This window comes from Lutzomyia longipalpis, chromosome 1, assembly GCF_024334085.1.
Source record: "Lutzomyia longipalpis isolate SR_M1_2022 chromosome 1, ASM2433408v1".
Taxonomy (NCBI): Eukaryota; Metazoa; Arthropoda; class Insecta; order Diptera; family Psychodidae; genus Lutzomyia; species Lutzomyia longipalpis.
The window spans coordinates 45,005,267-45,020,351 of NC_074707.1; the positions used below are offsets into that span (position 1 = coordinate 45,005,267).

The following is a 15,085-nucleotide window of genomic DNA, read 5'->3' on the forward strand; positions in this document are numbered from 1 at the left end:
GGTGCTTTTTTAATGTTTATCGCTTTGATAACCACTTCAACGTTCTTGGGCTTTATCTTCACCCTCTCCACCTCAACAGATAGACTGGAGGGAGAATTATCCCGGGCGGGAGGGTCCTCTGACTGGTCACCAGGATGCGGCTGAAACACAGAGGTCAGGTGCGATGAAAACAGCTGTGCCTTCTCATCATCTCTGCGGGCCCAACCCCCATCGTCTAATCTCAAAGGAGGCTGGGATATCTTGGGTTTTTTCGAGCCTCTCACCGCTTTCCAAAGAGAATGCATTCCACCGTCGGGCCGGGGTGATAAATTCATTAAAAAGCTTTCAAACTGCCCGTTCCTGTGAGCCTTCATAGCCCGTTGAATTCTTTTTGTGAGTCTATTTAATTCCGCCTTCGCATCCACAGATCTAACCTCTTGGTATCTTTTCCTTGCCTGTCTCTTTTCTCTAATGAGAACGTCAATTGAATCGGGAAAGTGAGCCGTTGGTGGTTTTGAATTTGAATTGGCTGGCGGTTTGGGAGTTGCTAACTTCGCCGCATCGATCATCATGTTCGTAAAACTTCCGACTGCCGTCTCTATCTCATCAGCTGTTTTCAAAGAGACATCCAGTGAGCACCCTCTCTCCAATATCTCTCTATATGTTGCCCACCTCGTGCGTGAGTTGGTGAGAATCTCAGGCCGAGGGACATCCAGCGGTCTTGTTGCGATTGTCAACAAAATTGGACTGTGGTCAGATGATAATTCGAAGCATGGCTCCACCTTCACACACGAATGATTGACATTTTTTGCCACGGCAAAATCGATGAGATCCGGGATTTTCCTAAGATCACTCGGCCAATAGGTGGGTTGTCCAGTTGAAAAGCACATCAATTTATCCCTATTGATCGTTTCCATCAATTGTCTCCCTTTAGGGTTTACGAGCCTCGACCCCCAGAAAGGGTGTTTTGCGTTGAAGTCACCCCCGGCCAAAAATCGCTCCCCTAGCGTCCTGAAGAATGCCGAAAAATCGTGAGATTTGACAGAGAATCTGGGTGGACAGTACACTGCAGACAAACATAAAGGTCCACATCCTGTGGAGACTTCAACACATGTAGCTTGGAGATGCTTGTGGCTGACTTTTCCTATTTCGCAGTGCTTGAGGGTACGTTTCACCAATACAGCTGTGCCGCCGTGGGCTTTACCGTCCGGATGTTTAGTGTCGAGGGTAATATAATTTCTTATTGCAAAATAGTTTTTGGAGGAAAAGTGCGTTTCCGACACAAGAAGGACGTCTATATCATGGTCGGCAAGAAATTTTTGGACCTCCAGTTTATGTTGGGAGAGTCCATTCGCATTCCAAATTGCTATCTTTAGTTGACAAGACATTACTTGATAAGACGGGACATTAATTCCGAGAGACGGGCAATACTCTCTTCTAGGACACTCTGTTTCTTAATAATCTCTGACATGTTAGCCTGGAGGGCGCTTATATTTCCTTGCATCAAAATCATCAGCTGAACTATGTTTCCATCTCCGGTCATTTGCGCATTGTTTTGGGGCGGAGTGTCAGTGGCATTTACATTTCTCGTGACATCCGCGAAAGTACGACTGTCCCTTAAACTAGAGCCACTAGTATGGGCTATGGGCTCTGATTGCTGAGTCACCCCATTTCTACCCTCACGCCTCTGTCTTGGGGTCATCCGCTCTTTAAATTCCTTGTAAACTCTACATCCACGCCAACTGGCCGTGTGCTGCTCCCCACAATTGTTACATCGTCTCATGTTGAGGTCATTTTTGTCTTTAGTACATGATGATGTTGCATGTTTCTCGGAGCATATTGCGCATATCGCGGAAAGTTTGCATCGGTTTTTACAATGACCATATTCCTGACAGTTGTGACATCTAAGTGGTTGCTTTACTTTGTGGGGCTCTTCTACGCGAACAACCATATGCATGAATCTGGTAAGTTTATAGATAGGATGTGGCCCTTGTCCATGATCATGGGTCATCTCAAGGTCGAGCATGAATACACCTGTCTTTTCACCTGAGCGGTTTTTGACATTAGTGACATCACGAATAGTATATCCGAGATTTTCCAGCCCGGTTTTAATATCATCGGTTGAAATTCCCGCGTGCAATCCCTTAAGTGCAGCCCTCAGGGATCGTTCGCTCTTGAGTTGAAAAGTAAAATAGGGAATCTTGTCTTTAAGAAATTTAGCCTGGACTTTACGGTAGTCCGGTACGTCAAACAATTGAAGTTTTCCTTCGTGTCCATTTTTGAGAATCTTCACGTCAAATTGAGTAATTCCCATCTCGGAAATATATTGTGGCAAGGACGATACGGTTTCTAATCCCCTTACAAATAGGGGGGTAGGTTTCTCTTTGCGCGTTGTACTCTCTGTACGGGTCGTCTGATCATTTTGGGGATCCCCCAGTGCGTCATACCTGTTGCTAGTGGGCACAGGGCTCGAAGAATTTTCCGTAGTTTGGGGGAGTTGCTTGCTCTGCTTAGGGCTTCTCTTTCGCTTAACAGCCGCGACTTTTTTATAAATATCAGCTCCAGTTAAGGGTGTTGTGGGCATGAGATCTTTCATAGAGGCATCAGCCGAGGGCGTGAGGTCTTTCATGGGAGCATCAGGAACATATCCGGCGGTCAAGGAATCCGATGAAGTTCCTTCGCCGGCATTGAGGTTAGACATAATGGGAGCTGTCAAGACTACCTATATCGCTAGTCTGACACGTCACCCTGCCACACCCTTATGCGACGTGAAGATTTTTAGCGATAACTTCCAAGGTATGCGCTACGGGAAAGTTAGCTCACTGGAATACCAGTACCCGCAGCACCCTGGATAAAATGAGATTAGCCAATTGGCTTCAAACAAGCAGGGATTTAGTAAATCTTAAAATAATTCAGAGAGTAATTTCTCAATGGATGCTGTCACTTGCCTGTCACAATGACGTATGATTTTATTGTAATTAAATTTACATGAATTTTAGTTCTTGACCTCAATTAGAATGTAATTTAATTAAGGAATTTTTATGTTTATGATTTTCTGAAATATGTAATAATGACAAACGCGTCTATGGGTAAAGGAGCAACAAAAAGTAAGAAAATTTCCATTTTCCTCTCAAAGTAGATAAGAAAACGTGCCAAAGATTTGCTACAAAATGCTATAAATGACGTCACCTTGTGTTTTTTTATGTAGTTTTCTTCTATTGAAGCGAATAAACTCTTTCAGCTCATTAGATCAAATAGAAAAAAACTGAATTAAACTTAAATTCTTTTAGCTGTGTTTCTTTCAGACACAGCTTTTGTGTACCGAGCAAAATCGAAAGTCGTCAGATCGGGCTCAAACTTGGGATGAGCACGAATTAGGGTCCCCACATTCCAAAAAACGTATGCGCCAAAAAAATTTTTTTCCGGCCGGCCGTCCGGCCGGATCATAAACTTAAATTGCAAGAGAACGGTGATAGATAGAGACTTGCGGTAAACGGCAAAGTTTAAATATCGACCTGAAGAAATCCGATTATGAGGTCAAATCCACCCCCCCACCCCCCCGTCCGCCATTTTGAATAACCTCAAAATTTTGTTTTCGCTATATCTCAGCCGCTATTATAGCTAGAGGTCTGAAATTTTGATATGTTGTAGGGGCCATCAATACCTTTCCAACGATACCTCATTTTCGAAAATCGGTCAAGCCGTTTAGTCAATATAGCCGCCACAATTTTTCATCGAAAATCGACCATAACTCGAAAACGGCTTGACCGATTTTGATCAACCCGGGATCAAATGAAAGATCTCAACAAACCCTACAACTCTCTAGAACACCCGAAGTTTCAAAAGTGACCGCTAGTGGGCCAAAAATCAAAAACAAAATTTTCGATGAGTTTTCGATGAATATCTCGAAAACGCCATTATCGATTTGCTTCATTTTTTGATATGTTATAGTTGACCATATTATCTAGCTCCATGCCAAAAATGAAGAAAATCTATGGATCCGTTCTCGAGATATAGCCTTCCAAAGTTGGCATGTCATATCTCGGGTTCTACAAGTCCGATTTTGATCAACTCAAGTGCAAATGAAAGGTTTCGTGAAGCCCTACAAATGTCTAGAACATTGCAAGTTCGAGAAATGACCGCGAGAGGCGCTAAAGTCAAAATCAAAATTTTCGAAAATTTCGAACTCGAATATTTCGAAAATGCCATTATCGATTTACTTCATATTTTAATATGTTATAGTTGAGGTTAAGACCTTTCCAACGATAGTTCAAACTCGAAAATCTATGGAGCCGTTCCCGAGATATGGCATTTTAAAGATTTCTTAGGGGATGACTTTTCAACTTTTCCCGATTTTGCATGTATTTAAACAAATTCGCGTTCTAGTTTGCTCTCACAAAATTGGTACACTGAAAGAAACACAGCTCTCGTAAGCTTGGTCAGCTTACCAGTACATTTCTATTTAGTTCTGTTTAATATTACCCAAAAGTTCTATATTTAAATTATTTCTTTAAAAAGCTTGCAGGCGGAGCTTTTCCCTACAGTATTGAATGCTAAGCTTTGTAAAGACTTAAAATATTTTCCAAAAAACATAAAAATATTTTTTGATAAAGCTGCTCACATTTTACTAAATTCTCGCTTTGAGCAACGTATTATGCTCTCACATATTTGACATGATTTTAATTCAATATAATAGCAGAATTAAATTATGTAACATTTTTAGCCAGAGGTATGCAAAATTCAGGATAATGATGAACATATTTAATTTACAAATATCCAATCGATTGACCCCAGGGTGACAATTTTGTGCATGGAAATTTAATTATTTCACTCTCTCTCATTTGATAAGTTAATTGAAAATGTTTCGAAATTGAGTGAATTTTTTTGCTACATTCATTTTAGGTGAAAAAAATCACATAGAATGGCATTTAAATTGCTGAAAGAATGTTGCTGCAACATTGAAAATTTTCTCAACCCCATTTTTTAGGGGCGGTATTTATCAGATCAATTTGCAACTACACCGCCCCGAAGAGGATGGGGAATTTTTCGTGCAGACGACAAATTTGCTTTCTGCATTGAAGGGGCGAGGGGTTTTGAGTCACAGAAGGAGTGAGTCCTGGCAGCGGAAACAATTACTGTGTTTCTTCGAACGGACGTTGGATGCATGACGAAGGAAGAGATTCCTTTCTTCGAGTCCCTCCTCGCCCCAAGGCGATATCTGCATACTTTGTGTGGTTCGCTCAATCACTCGCCCGTCTAGCGAAGGTTCTTTTTTATTGTCTTCCTCACAGAAGCAAAGAATTCCTTGGCACTATCGAGGATTCTTCCTTCCTCATCCATTCAACGTCATTTTGCAGAGGAAACACAAACGAAGCGAAGAGAAAATTGGCACTTGGCGCATTTTCTACTCACCCCATTCTAACTGTCTATAGTCCATTGTATAAAGACATTTTTTTCATGATTATATAGCAAAAAATAAATACAACTTTAAGTATTTAATACAAGTTCTTGTAATATTTTTTGCATCTCAATCTCCATTCTGAATTGATAAAGGAATTCAAAAAAAATCGCGCCAAGAAATAAAACAGAAGAAAATTCCATTTTTTATGAAAATTTTGTAATATAATAAATATATTAAATAGTTTCCCATTTTTTCTGTAAAATTTCAATTTAAATAACTTCCTGAGAGAGAATAGAAAATTCCTACATTTCATTAAAAACTCCTATAACACGATGAAGCACATGAAAAGAGCTCATCTGGTGCATCGCTGTGGGGGTTAATGAATTTTCCAATTTTTCTTTGACTCCGAATGAACGAACAAGGAAGCATTTTGTTGCATTGCTTAATTAATTTTATTCAACTTTTAACACACAACTTTCCCGCCGTGCTCAGAGAGTCTCTCGTAATGCCCCCCGCGGGATAAACATTTTACTTGATCACCAGAACTTCATACTCCGCCACGCTGACCTCTTCCCCGTCAAATGGAATGTAGAGACATCCGTGGCTGACTTGAACTTTTCCCGGTGTCTGAGTACCATTGTACAGGCAGCGACCCATGTAGAGCTTCTCCCCATCTGCCGTCTGACCAACTTCCACAGCTCCTTCGGGGACTGTACCATTTGTGGCGAATTCCCAGACAAAGGTTCCCGTACGGAGAATCTCAAAGTCCTCCTTTGCATGCTCTTCACCCCCATAGGCAACGTATGCGATGTTCTTGTCCGGAATCACCTTTGCAGGGAGCATATCACCCTCGTGGAATGCCCTGCCGACGTAAATGGTGCTCCCATCGGCATCACGACCAGCTCGGACGGCTGACTCAATGGGAACTGCTGCTCCCTCAGCAATGTACTGCCAACAATGTCCTGAAATATTTTTTTTATAATTTGTTTTATTTTTTTAAATTAAAATACAATTAATTTAATTAATCAATTTTCAACATTTTAGTAATCCCAATTAGTGTATTTTATTAAATTGTCTTTTAGTGTGATCTTTGGTTAGTAAATAATGTGAAAGAATTTCCCAAAATTCCCAAAATTAAAATACTCTAAATTATTAGAAAATTGAAAATTAAAAAAAAAAAGTTATTTTTATCTTTTTTGCATTTCTTTTCTAAAACATTTTATTTACTACTTTTAAATGAAATTAAAATTAACAATAGCTCGAAAAAGAAGAAAGAAAAATAATTAAAGCTTCTTGTCGTTGAATCATTTTCTTAAATATTTATTCAATAGTTCTTTGTTCGCTGTCTTGCACTACTATTAAGAAAATGGGAATGATTTTAAGATAAAAAAAAAAGCTCTCACACACAACTTTCTTTGTGAGTCACGAGTTTATCGCACTTCTTTGAGCAAATAGTCTGAAGATAAGACAAAAAAAAAGCTGCAAGAAGAACTTATTTTCTTCTTCTGATTCATTCTTTTCAGTTCTTTTAATCTCAATTTAATTTTTTTACTTAATTTCAATTTAATTAGAGAATTTTTAAATTTTTATGAATCAACGGTCACTACCCTGAATAGAATTTATGCCAATTAGGGTAATTTAATTAATTGCTGAGTTAGTAATCCTTAAGTTCTATTAATGTGAGATTTTCCTTACTCTCCCTCTCTCTCGGCCACTGACTTTCCGCCCGCGGGGAGGAGTTTTTCTGTGTTGGTGGTGGGGTTAGTATGTGACTTTAACTAAAAATGATAAGTCGCTGAATCTTACCGGCGACATCAAAGCTTATCAGCTTTCGCCCCCGATCCACCACACTGGCCTCGGACGACGAAGAGGTGGATGAGCTGGAAGGTTCTGGGCCAGGTGCGGGCGGAAAGGATGGCATTGGCATGGCGTACGAGAGGGAGGCCAGGGGTGGCATTTGCGGACTCTCAGGAGCCGCATATCCCATGAATTCGGGACGAAATCCAAATGGCGGTGGTGGGCTATCTAACGAGGAAAGTCTGCATTATGCAATCCTCGTGCGATTAGGTATACCTTATCTCCCACACATACACATAATATAAATTTCCCCAAAAGATCTTTCACCTTTCCCAATTTCCCTCGAAAATTGATTAAAATTTCCATTCAGAAAAAAAAATATAATTCGTGATAAGAGGCCCCCAGAAACACAAGAGGAGAAAATTGCGAAATTGTGCTTCAACACAGTCAGTGTCTTACCTGGCATTCTGTTTGCTTAATTGTTCCGTGCGACAAACACCTTTGAATTTCACTCACAAACTAAACCACCAATTTGCACCGCGACTCAATTATGGCGAAGGTGGGAGATGATAACAATTTTTTTTCTCCAAACGGTTGAGTGATAAAAAGCCCCAACAGAGTATTTTGCATGCAAACACACAAATACAGGTGAATCTCCTATCAGAGATGATGATTAAGGTGCTCACAGTGGTTAATCCTCTCAGGCGCTACGCATCACCATCATGCGATGGAATTCTTTAAATATTTTTTTTTTGTGGTGGAAATTTAATTCTTCAGGAGAAATTCAAATGAAAATTCTCGTCATCAACCTGAAGAATTAGGAAATTCCTCGAAGAAATTTAAGAGCTAAAAAGGAGCGAATTAAGATGAATTTGAATGAAATAAAATAAGAGGAATTATCGTTGTTGAAATCCAATTACAAGAGCTTATTAAAAAATATTTTTGGTCACAAATTCAGGGAAATTTAATGCCATTTAACAGGTGTTGTGTGGCTTAAAAATATGTTAAATTTTTGGCATTCAAAGATGACACTTTGTCATCTTTAAGACTTCCAGGAAGGTGCTATTTTAATTATTTTGAGCTGGAAAATTCAAAAATTATTCTTTTCTGATTGATTTAAGAAGAAACATAACGTTGAAGGAAAACCAAAAATCGTAAACCACGCCCCTTTGTACCTTATTTAAACCCGTTCAATCTTTCAGAGCATGAAGCATATGCTTCTGTGCTCCGGTCAATTTTCATAAAGCTGTAAAGAGTTATTAATTAACCCTTTAAGGATCGGAAGTTATACATTAAAATGAATATTCAAAAATGTTTTTTTTTTAATAAAAATGTAGAACTTATCGGCAAAATCTTTCGAAAGGTTTTCAAAGGGTTAGTCTTGTACATAATATCTTCGTAATTCATGATTAGGATTCTCCGGATTCTCTAATTCTCTAATTTTGCGTTAACTGCTGTGAAGGAAAAGTCAATCATAACGCGTCCAGTTATAAGAGTTGGTGTCCCACAACGTGTAGAAGTCTGTTTATGCGTTATAATACGATTTGTGAGCAGAATTAGTAGGCAAAGTTGATTTTTTTTGTGAAATTCAGTAATTTGATGCATAAAAATGCTCATATCTCAGGTTCTATAACACTTACAAAAATTTCTTGACTAGTTGTGGAAAGGTCTTAAAATAAGCTAGAATATGGGATAAATTTTGATACTTTTCAAGGTCACTTCTAAAACACAAAATAGCGGCTTTTTGTTTTACTAAAACAGTTTTTCGCATTTTTCGTCATCAAGAAATTGCTGTAGAGGTTTCTAATGTTCAAGAAAGTTGTAGAGAATTGCAAAACCTTTAATTTGATACCAAGTTGAGCGAAATCGGACAAGCCGTTCAAGAGATATGGTTCTCAGAACTTTTCAAATTCAAGAATTTTTCAAATGGTTATATCTTCTAAACGGCGACATAGATTCGACATTCCTTCATTTTCGGACTGGTGCAAGATTATTAGTCCTGCTACAACATATCAAAAATTCAAGGAAATCTATAATCGGGATTCGAAGATATTGCCCCTTAAAGTTAGGCAATTTTTGTTTTTGTTTTTAGCGCCTCTTGCGGATGTTTTTGAAACTTGAAATGTTCTAGTCAGTTGTAGGGCTTCGCAATACCTTTCATTTGATACCAAGATGGTCAAAATCGGTCAAGCCGTTCTCGAGATATATCGAAAAAACACTTTTTGCTTTAGGCCGCCATATTTGCTAAACCGCTTGACCGATTTTCAAGTATGAATTGTTGATGAAAACGTCTCACTGAGCTCTACAACATACTAAAATTTCAGACCTCTAACTATAAGGGAAGTGGCTTACAGTAGTTCAAAATGGCGGACGGCGGCCATCTTGGATTTTGAAAATGCGAAAAAATGAAATTTTACACCCACATTTCTATATAAAACTTCAAACCGGAAGTCTCTATCTATTACCGTTCTCGCGCTATAAGGCAAAATGGGGACCAATGGCAGGCCGGCCGGCCGGCCGGATCAAAAATTTTCCACCACCAGTTTTGGAATGTGGGTTGTCTGAAACGTGCTCATACCAAGTTTGATCCCGATCTGAGGTGGTCGATTTTTGCTACGATTACAATACTTGGTGTTGGCCACGAAGTGGAACACCAACTAATAATTAATATGAACTAAACAGATTTTCCATTTTCCCTGTATTGGGTGGAAAATATTGTTAGATTTTTCTAATAAAAAAAATGCAAAAAAGCACGAAAACTACGCCCCTTTTGAATTATTGTATATTTTAAACGTATAGAGCATATTCGTCAATGCTTCTAGCAATAAATCTTTCATCTTTTTTTTAAGATTTCGAAGAAAATAATTCTCTAAAAATAATTAATGATTAAACAAAAATTCAAGCAGGAAATCAGGCAAAAAAAACTTTTAAAGTCATAAAAACCCATTTGACAAAAAACTTATTTATTTTTCCTTTATTTTTCTTCTTATTACATGAAAATGGTTGAAAATGCTGCAATTTGCATTAAATTATTTTTTTTTAATCAGCAAACGGAGAAATAAAAATTCTCGGAACTGTTTTCTTTTTTTCTTCTCACCTCACCTTCTTGTTATCAAACGGTGAAAATATGACGATAAAAATAGCACAAAAATTAATTTCAAGCCGTGATTTCTTCACTCTGTATCGCCCCGATAAGATATGCGGGAATTAATCTTCCGGTCAGAGTCAGGAATTTGGAGATCTTTCAGAGCCTTTAGAACTTGAACTCCTTGTACTTCTTGGCCTGTTTGCTGCTGGTGTCCACCTGCTGGCGCTTCCTCTTTGACTTTTGTCGCGCCACGTGCTCCGCAAGCATGTCCGAAAGATCCTCCTTCTGCAGATGACTCTGCTGTTCACGCATTTGCTGCTCATACCGCTGAGCCATGGCCTCATTGTCCATGTCCAGCTCTGAGGGATCAAGCGCCAACTCTACCATTCCTTCGCGTTCCCCAATGGGTGGGAATCGTGGCGGTGGCGGAGCCTTGAGGTGCCCCGCAACGTCATAAACATGCGTTGAAGCCATCATGGATGCCCCAATGCGCTCATTTCGCTTCTCCGGAAGTACGTGGTAAAGCACCGGAGTCTCATTGTCCTCCATCTCACTCTCAATCTTCTTCTTGCGCAATTCAATCGTATCCGGGGTCTCCATGCCAGCTGGGACGCTCGTCAGCCCGGATGGAGTTACGAGGCCTTCAGCTGGGGTAACAAGACCACTCTCATCGGGAGCATTGCCCAAATCTTCACCCTCTTCCTCCTCTTCCTCGCTCGATTCCTCAGATTCAGACTCCAGCTCACCCCACATCTGCCGATCAATATCCCCATCATCAATCCCACTATCCTGATCCAGAGCATTCGTCCCGAAGACATCACCATACAGGGGTTTCCCTTTTTCATCCACCGGCGGCTTTCCCCATCCTCCAGCGTGGTACCCAAAGGAAGTTCCATCCGGAATTGGAGCATTAAGTCCGGGAATCTTGAGATTCGGATAACTGGGCGGTGGTCCATACCGTTGTTGTGCAATGAGCCACGGAGGTGGAATTTTGTGACAATTCGGTCCAATTGGCATTCCCAGAGCCGTTCTCAGCTCCTCCGAAAGATCTCCCGGCTTCTTCTCCTTCAGTCGCGTCTCAAATTCCTTCCCTTCGTAGTAGAGATCCCCGTGTATCGTCATCCGGGGCTTTGTTTGCCACTTGAAGAAGGCATCGTGCAGCTTCTGGTAGTCAATATCAATCTTCCCCATTTTGGGCCTTGCCCGTTCCCTCATCTTCGCCTTGAGTGTCTTTGCTTCGTCCTTCTCCTGCAACGATGCCCGCATCTCCATAATTCCTGTCTTCTTTATAAATGCCGGCAAATCAAATGGAGGTTTCTCAATGCCACGCTTCCCCTGGAGGTACTTCCGTTTGAAGCACCAATGCCGCGGCACCTGAACTGTATTCCGATGCGCCTTCAGCTGTACCAGGAGCTTTGGATCACGTGCTGTGACGTCGTGCATCTCAACCACATCCGGACGACTCACGAGCTGCTTCAGCTCAGCCACACTGAGCCTCGTGAGTTTCTTCATCTTCCGCTTTGACATTCGCTCCTTGTCATCGAGTTTTTCCTGCTCAAACTCCTCCTCCTCATCCATGTCCTCCATCACGAGTTTTGCCTTCTCTTTGGCAGCCTTCTCAGCTGCTGCCTGTTCCGCCAGAGCAGCCTCATTGGGGCGCTTCTCTTCGATCTTAAACAACTCAAAAACACGATAGAATTGACGATACATCGGTGCCAAGTCGGCAATTGTGATCTTTTCCGGAACGTACTCAATTTGCACATCTTCCTCCCCTTCTTCCGTCACCTTTGGCGGCTTTTCCTGCGCCCCGTCATCCTTTTTACCCTCCTCCTCTTTCTTTGCCTCAGCTTCACGCTGGGCAGCAAGTCTCTGCTGCCGATTTTGCTTCTTTCGCTTCTTCTTTCGGCGATTTTTGTCCACCTTCCCTTCAGCTTTGGCAGCTTGAGGTTCTGGTGCTGTTGCAAGATCAACCTCATCGTCAGAATCCACATCGGCATCTGCATAGTCCGTACTAATTACACCCGTCGACAGTGGAGGTTGTGTGGCTTTCATGATGTCCTCAGCCTGCCCTCCCAGCTCCATTGCTCGTTGATCTTTCAGCGCCAGCACCTCCTCCAGAGCTTTCGGCAGCACCACCTCAACGGGTTTCTTAGCCTTCACCTCGTCTGGCTTATCCAGCACAAGAGACATCAATGAGGGAATCTTCTCATCACTCTCATTTCCCGAATCTGGTTGACTCCATGCTCCTGGTGGCCCTCCGGGAACTGGCGGAGGTGGCACAGACATTGTTCCTGGTGCTGGAAGCGGCCCCAGTGGCACTCCCGGTGGCGGAATCCCCGTTGGAGGTATTCCGGGAGGTGGAATCCCCGGAGGAGGCACAGCCATTGATGGGGGTACACTCATAATCTGTCTCTGCATTTCCGCTTCATGCTCTGCCATTGAATCGAAAGCATTCTGCGGGATTTGCTGTGAAAAAATTAGAAACCAATCATAACCTCAAAATTGCTTAAAACGATTTTTTGGAAAAAGTTTGATACTTTTCAAAGGAATTTCATTTGGGTTCTTACCTCAGCATTTCCCTCAGTCATTTTTCACACAATTTTCACACTTTTTGTGCACTTTTCCGGTCAAAAAAGCAAAATTATCGGCAATGTTTACTAAAATTTTGACGTTTCTATTTTTCCGGAGAGTGTACTGATAAAAATAAAATCAGTAATGATTTCCGGAAAATTTTATCCAACTCATAAGCTGAACTCAACGAACTTTTTTTTTGCATTTCGACAAAATTCGTGATTTTCCTTGTTTTTCTCCAAATTTTTGGGCATAAAACGCACTTTTGAGACTCCTGGGGCACTTACAGGTGCTCCGGGGCCCCTGGGAAGCTTCTCCGTGCGGAATTTGGGGCCCGCAGAAATTTTGACGGTTGGGGATTTTACACGCACTTTTTTTCCCGGAAATGGATTTTTGTGACTTTTGGAATTTCTGATGCCAATCGACGCGGCGTCGCTTCCTGTCACAAAAACCACAATTTCCCATGAAAATTTGTCGGAAAACGCGAGAAAATTGCGAAAAACTGAATGTGTGAAGGAGACGGATAACGGTGTAATGCATCCGTCTCATTTTCTCTTGAGGGAAATGTTCCGAAAAAAGGCCCAATTCGATTTCAAACGAATGACAAATTCTTTGGCGCCATTTTAACTGTCATTTGCACAAACTGTCACAATTATAAACAATTCAACGTGTTCTAGTGAAAAAGACTTGCAAATTAAATTAGGAATTTAATAGTGAATAACTTGTTAATTTCACAGCAAAATGAGTGATTCAGAAGAAGATTATTCTCTGGAAGAAATGTCAAATGAATCCGGAGATGTTGAAATGCGTGAGACATCAAATGGAGCCTCTGAAGCTACCGCAGAATCGAATGCCGAAGAGTCCTCCAATTCCCCAATTCCTGGACATTCGAAGGATAATCAACCAGGCAAAGGTTAGAACATTAATCTAAGAACTTTTTACTTTAAGAATTTAATTAAATTTCAAAAGAGAAGTGTTTAAAATAATGTAAATATTTATAGCCTTTCCACCCAGATGTGCGCTACACATGCATCATATCATGCTGCACTACATTGTGATGAAGATTAAGGCGAAGAAGGCATACAAGGAGATCCAAGGAATATATGGGACTAAACCAATGTCAAAGAGACACTTCTACCGTTTGTACGAAAAGTACAAACCACTTTATATGGAGAAAAAGAAGAGGAAGGATTGTGTCTGCTGTGAGATCATACCGAAGAAACGACCCCCATCCAATCCGGAGAGAATTTTGGAATTCTACCGCTCCCATCCGGGAATGCCCGTAAGAGAGATGGCTGAGAAACTTGGTATAAGCACAGATATTATATACAGGTACATTGTCAAGATAATTGATTTTATTCTCTAAAATTCTATTCTATTCACACTTTTTTTTATCCTTCCACCAGGCGCATTCGCATGGCAGACGGCGTCAAGAGGGAGCAAAAGAAAAGGGTGCAAAAGAAGAACAAAACAAAGAATCCTGAGAACACAAATGGTACCAATGGAACCTCAAATGAAACGACGCAGGCGGACGTCGAGGGCGTCGAATGATTGAGATCATAAAATTCCTGGCTGTTAAAAGAGATTTAAAGTGTCTAAAACAAAAGGAATAATTTAACTGAATTCTTTAGCAAGTATTTGAATTTTTGTAAGACAAATCTTAAAAAAAAAGGTTGTGAAATTAACTTCTTTTCTTACCAAGAAATTCGAGCATTTAACGAAGTTCATTTCACTTTTTCCCAATCTTATCTGCATTTCTACACCGTTGGTCCGATCGTGATGAAATTTGGTACAGAGGCTCCTTATATGAGGCTGTTTTCATCAATGCTATTCATTTTCCTCCCAGAGCCCCCCTTCGTAGCGCCCCCATATAAATTTCATGCTTTTTTGACTGCTTTTTGAATTTGGGCCCTTTTTGCTACTATTTGCTTAAGGGAAAAAGAAATGGCTGCATTTTACCGCTATTCGTCTCCCTCACACATTCAGTTTTTCGCAATTTTCTCGCATTTTCCGACAAATTTTCAGGAGAAAATCATGTTTTTTGTGACCAGGAAGCGACGCCGCGTCGTTTGGCGTCCCCAATTCAAAACACTCAAAATCCGCGCCAGAAAAAGTCGTACAAAATGGTTTTTTTAATCCGGCGAATTTCGCGCCCATATTTTTACTGAAGCTCCCCGGGGCCCCCCTGAGCATTTCCCGCGTAGGCCCAAGTCGCAAAAATGAATTTTTCCCGGAAAAATAAATATTTT

General features: G+C 40.8%; 3 protein-coding genes across 3 annotated transcripts; 1 reads left to right on the forward strand and 2 right to left on the reverse strand.

Annotated features, from left to right (window-relative positions):
• Positions 1-5,808: 5,808 nt before the first annotated feature.
• Positions 5,809-7,736, reverse strand: LOC129787698 (natterin-3-like). The gene is made up of 3 exons (XM_055823432.1): positions 7,637-7,736; positions 7,187-7,405; positions 5,809-6,342 (listed from the first exon to the last, which is right to left on the reverse strand). Exons 1-3 carry the CDS (start codon positions 7,641-7,643, stop codon positions 5,909-5,911), a joined length of 660 nt encoding a protein of 219 aa, XP_055679407.1. The 5' UTR covers positions 7,644-7,736; the 3' UTR covers positions 5,809-5,908.
• A 2,387-nt stretch (positions 7,737-10,123) lies between these two features.
• On the reverse strand, positions 10,124-12,959 carry LOC129787695 (splicing factor 3B subunit 2). Its single transcript, XM_055823427.1, has 2 exons — positions 12,833-12,959; positions 10,124-12,731 (listed from the first exon to the last, which is right to left on the reverse strand). Exons 1-2 carry the CDS (start codon positions 12,851-12,853, stop codon positions 10,431-10,433), a joined length of 2,322 nt encoding a protein of 773 aa, XP_055679402.1. The 5' UTR covers positions 12,854-12,959; the 3' UTR covers positions 10,124-10,430.
• Positions 12,960-13,480: 521 nt separating this feature from the next.
• LOC129787700 (uncharacterized) lies at positions 13,481-14,521 on the forward strand. The gene is made up of 3 exons (XM_055823433.1): positions 13,481-13,749; positions 13,838-14,168; positions 14,243-14,521. Exons 1-3 carry the CDS (start codon positions 13,578-13,580, stop codon positions 14,385-14,387), a joined length of 648 nt encoding a protein of 215 aa, XP_055679408.1. The 5' UTR covers positions 13,481-13,577; the 3' UTR covers positions 14,388-14,521.
• The last annotated feature ends 564 nt before the right edge of the window (positions 14,522-15,085 follow it).

What these genes read in the sequence shown, in the direction of transcription:
- LOC129787700 (XM_055823433.1), top strand. Translation starts at nt 13,578, where the DNA reads ATGAGTGATTCAGAAGAAGATTATTCTCTGGAAGAAATGTCAAATGAA. An exon ending in GGATAATCAACCAGGCAAAG is followed by an intron (nt 13,750 to 13,837) that starts GTTAGAACATTA and finishes AAATATTTATAG; the next exon opens with CCTTTCCACCCAGATGTGCG. An exon ending in AGCACAGATATTATATACAG is followed by an intron (nt 14,169 to 14,242) that starts GTACATTGTCAA and finishes TCCTTCCACCAG; the next exon opens with GCGCATTCGCATGGCAGACG.
- LOC129787698 (XM_055823432.1), bottom strand. An exon ending in GATAAGCTTTGATGTCGCCG is followed by an intron (nt 6,343 to 7,186) that starts GTAAGATTCAGC and finishes AAAATATTTCAG; the next exon opens with GACATTGTTGGCAGTACATT.
- LOC129787695 (XM_055823427.1), bottom strand. Translation starts at nt 12,853, where the DNA reads ATGACTGAGGGAAATGCTGAG. An exon ending in TGACTGAGGGAAATGCTGAG is followed by an intron (nt 12,732 to 12,832) that starts GTAAGAACCCAA and finishes ATTTTTTCACAG; the next exon opens with CAAATCCCGCAGAATGCTTT.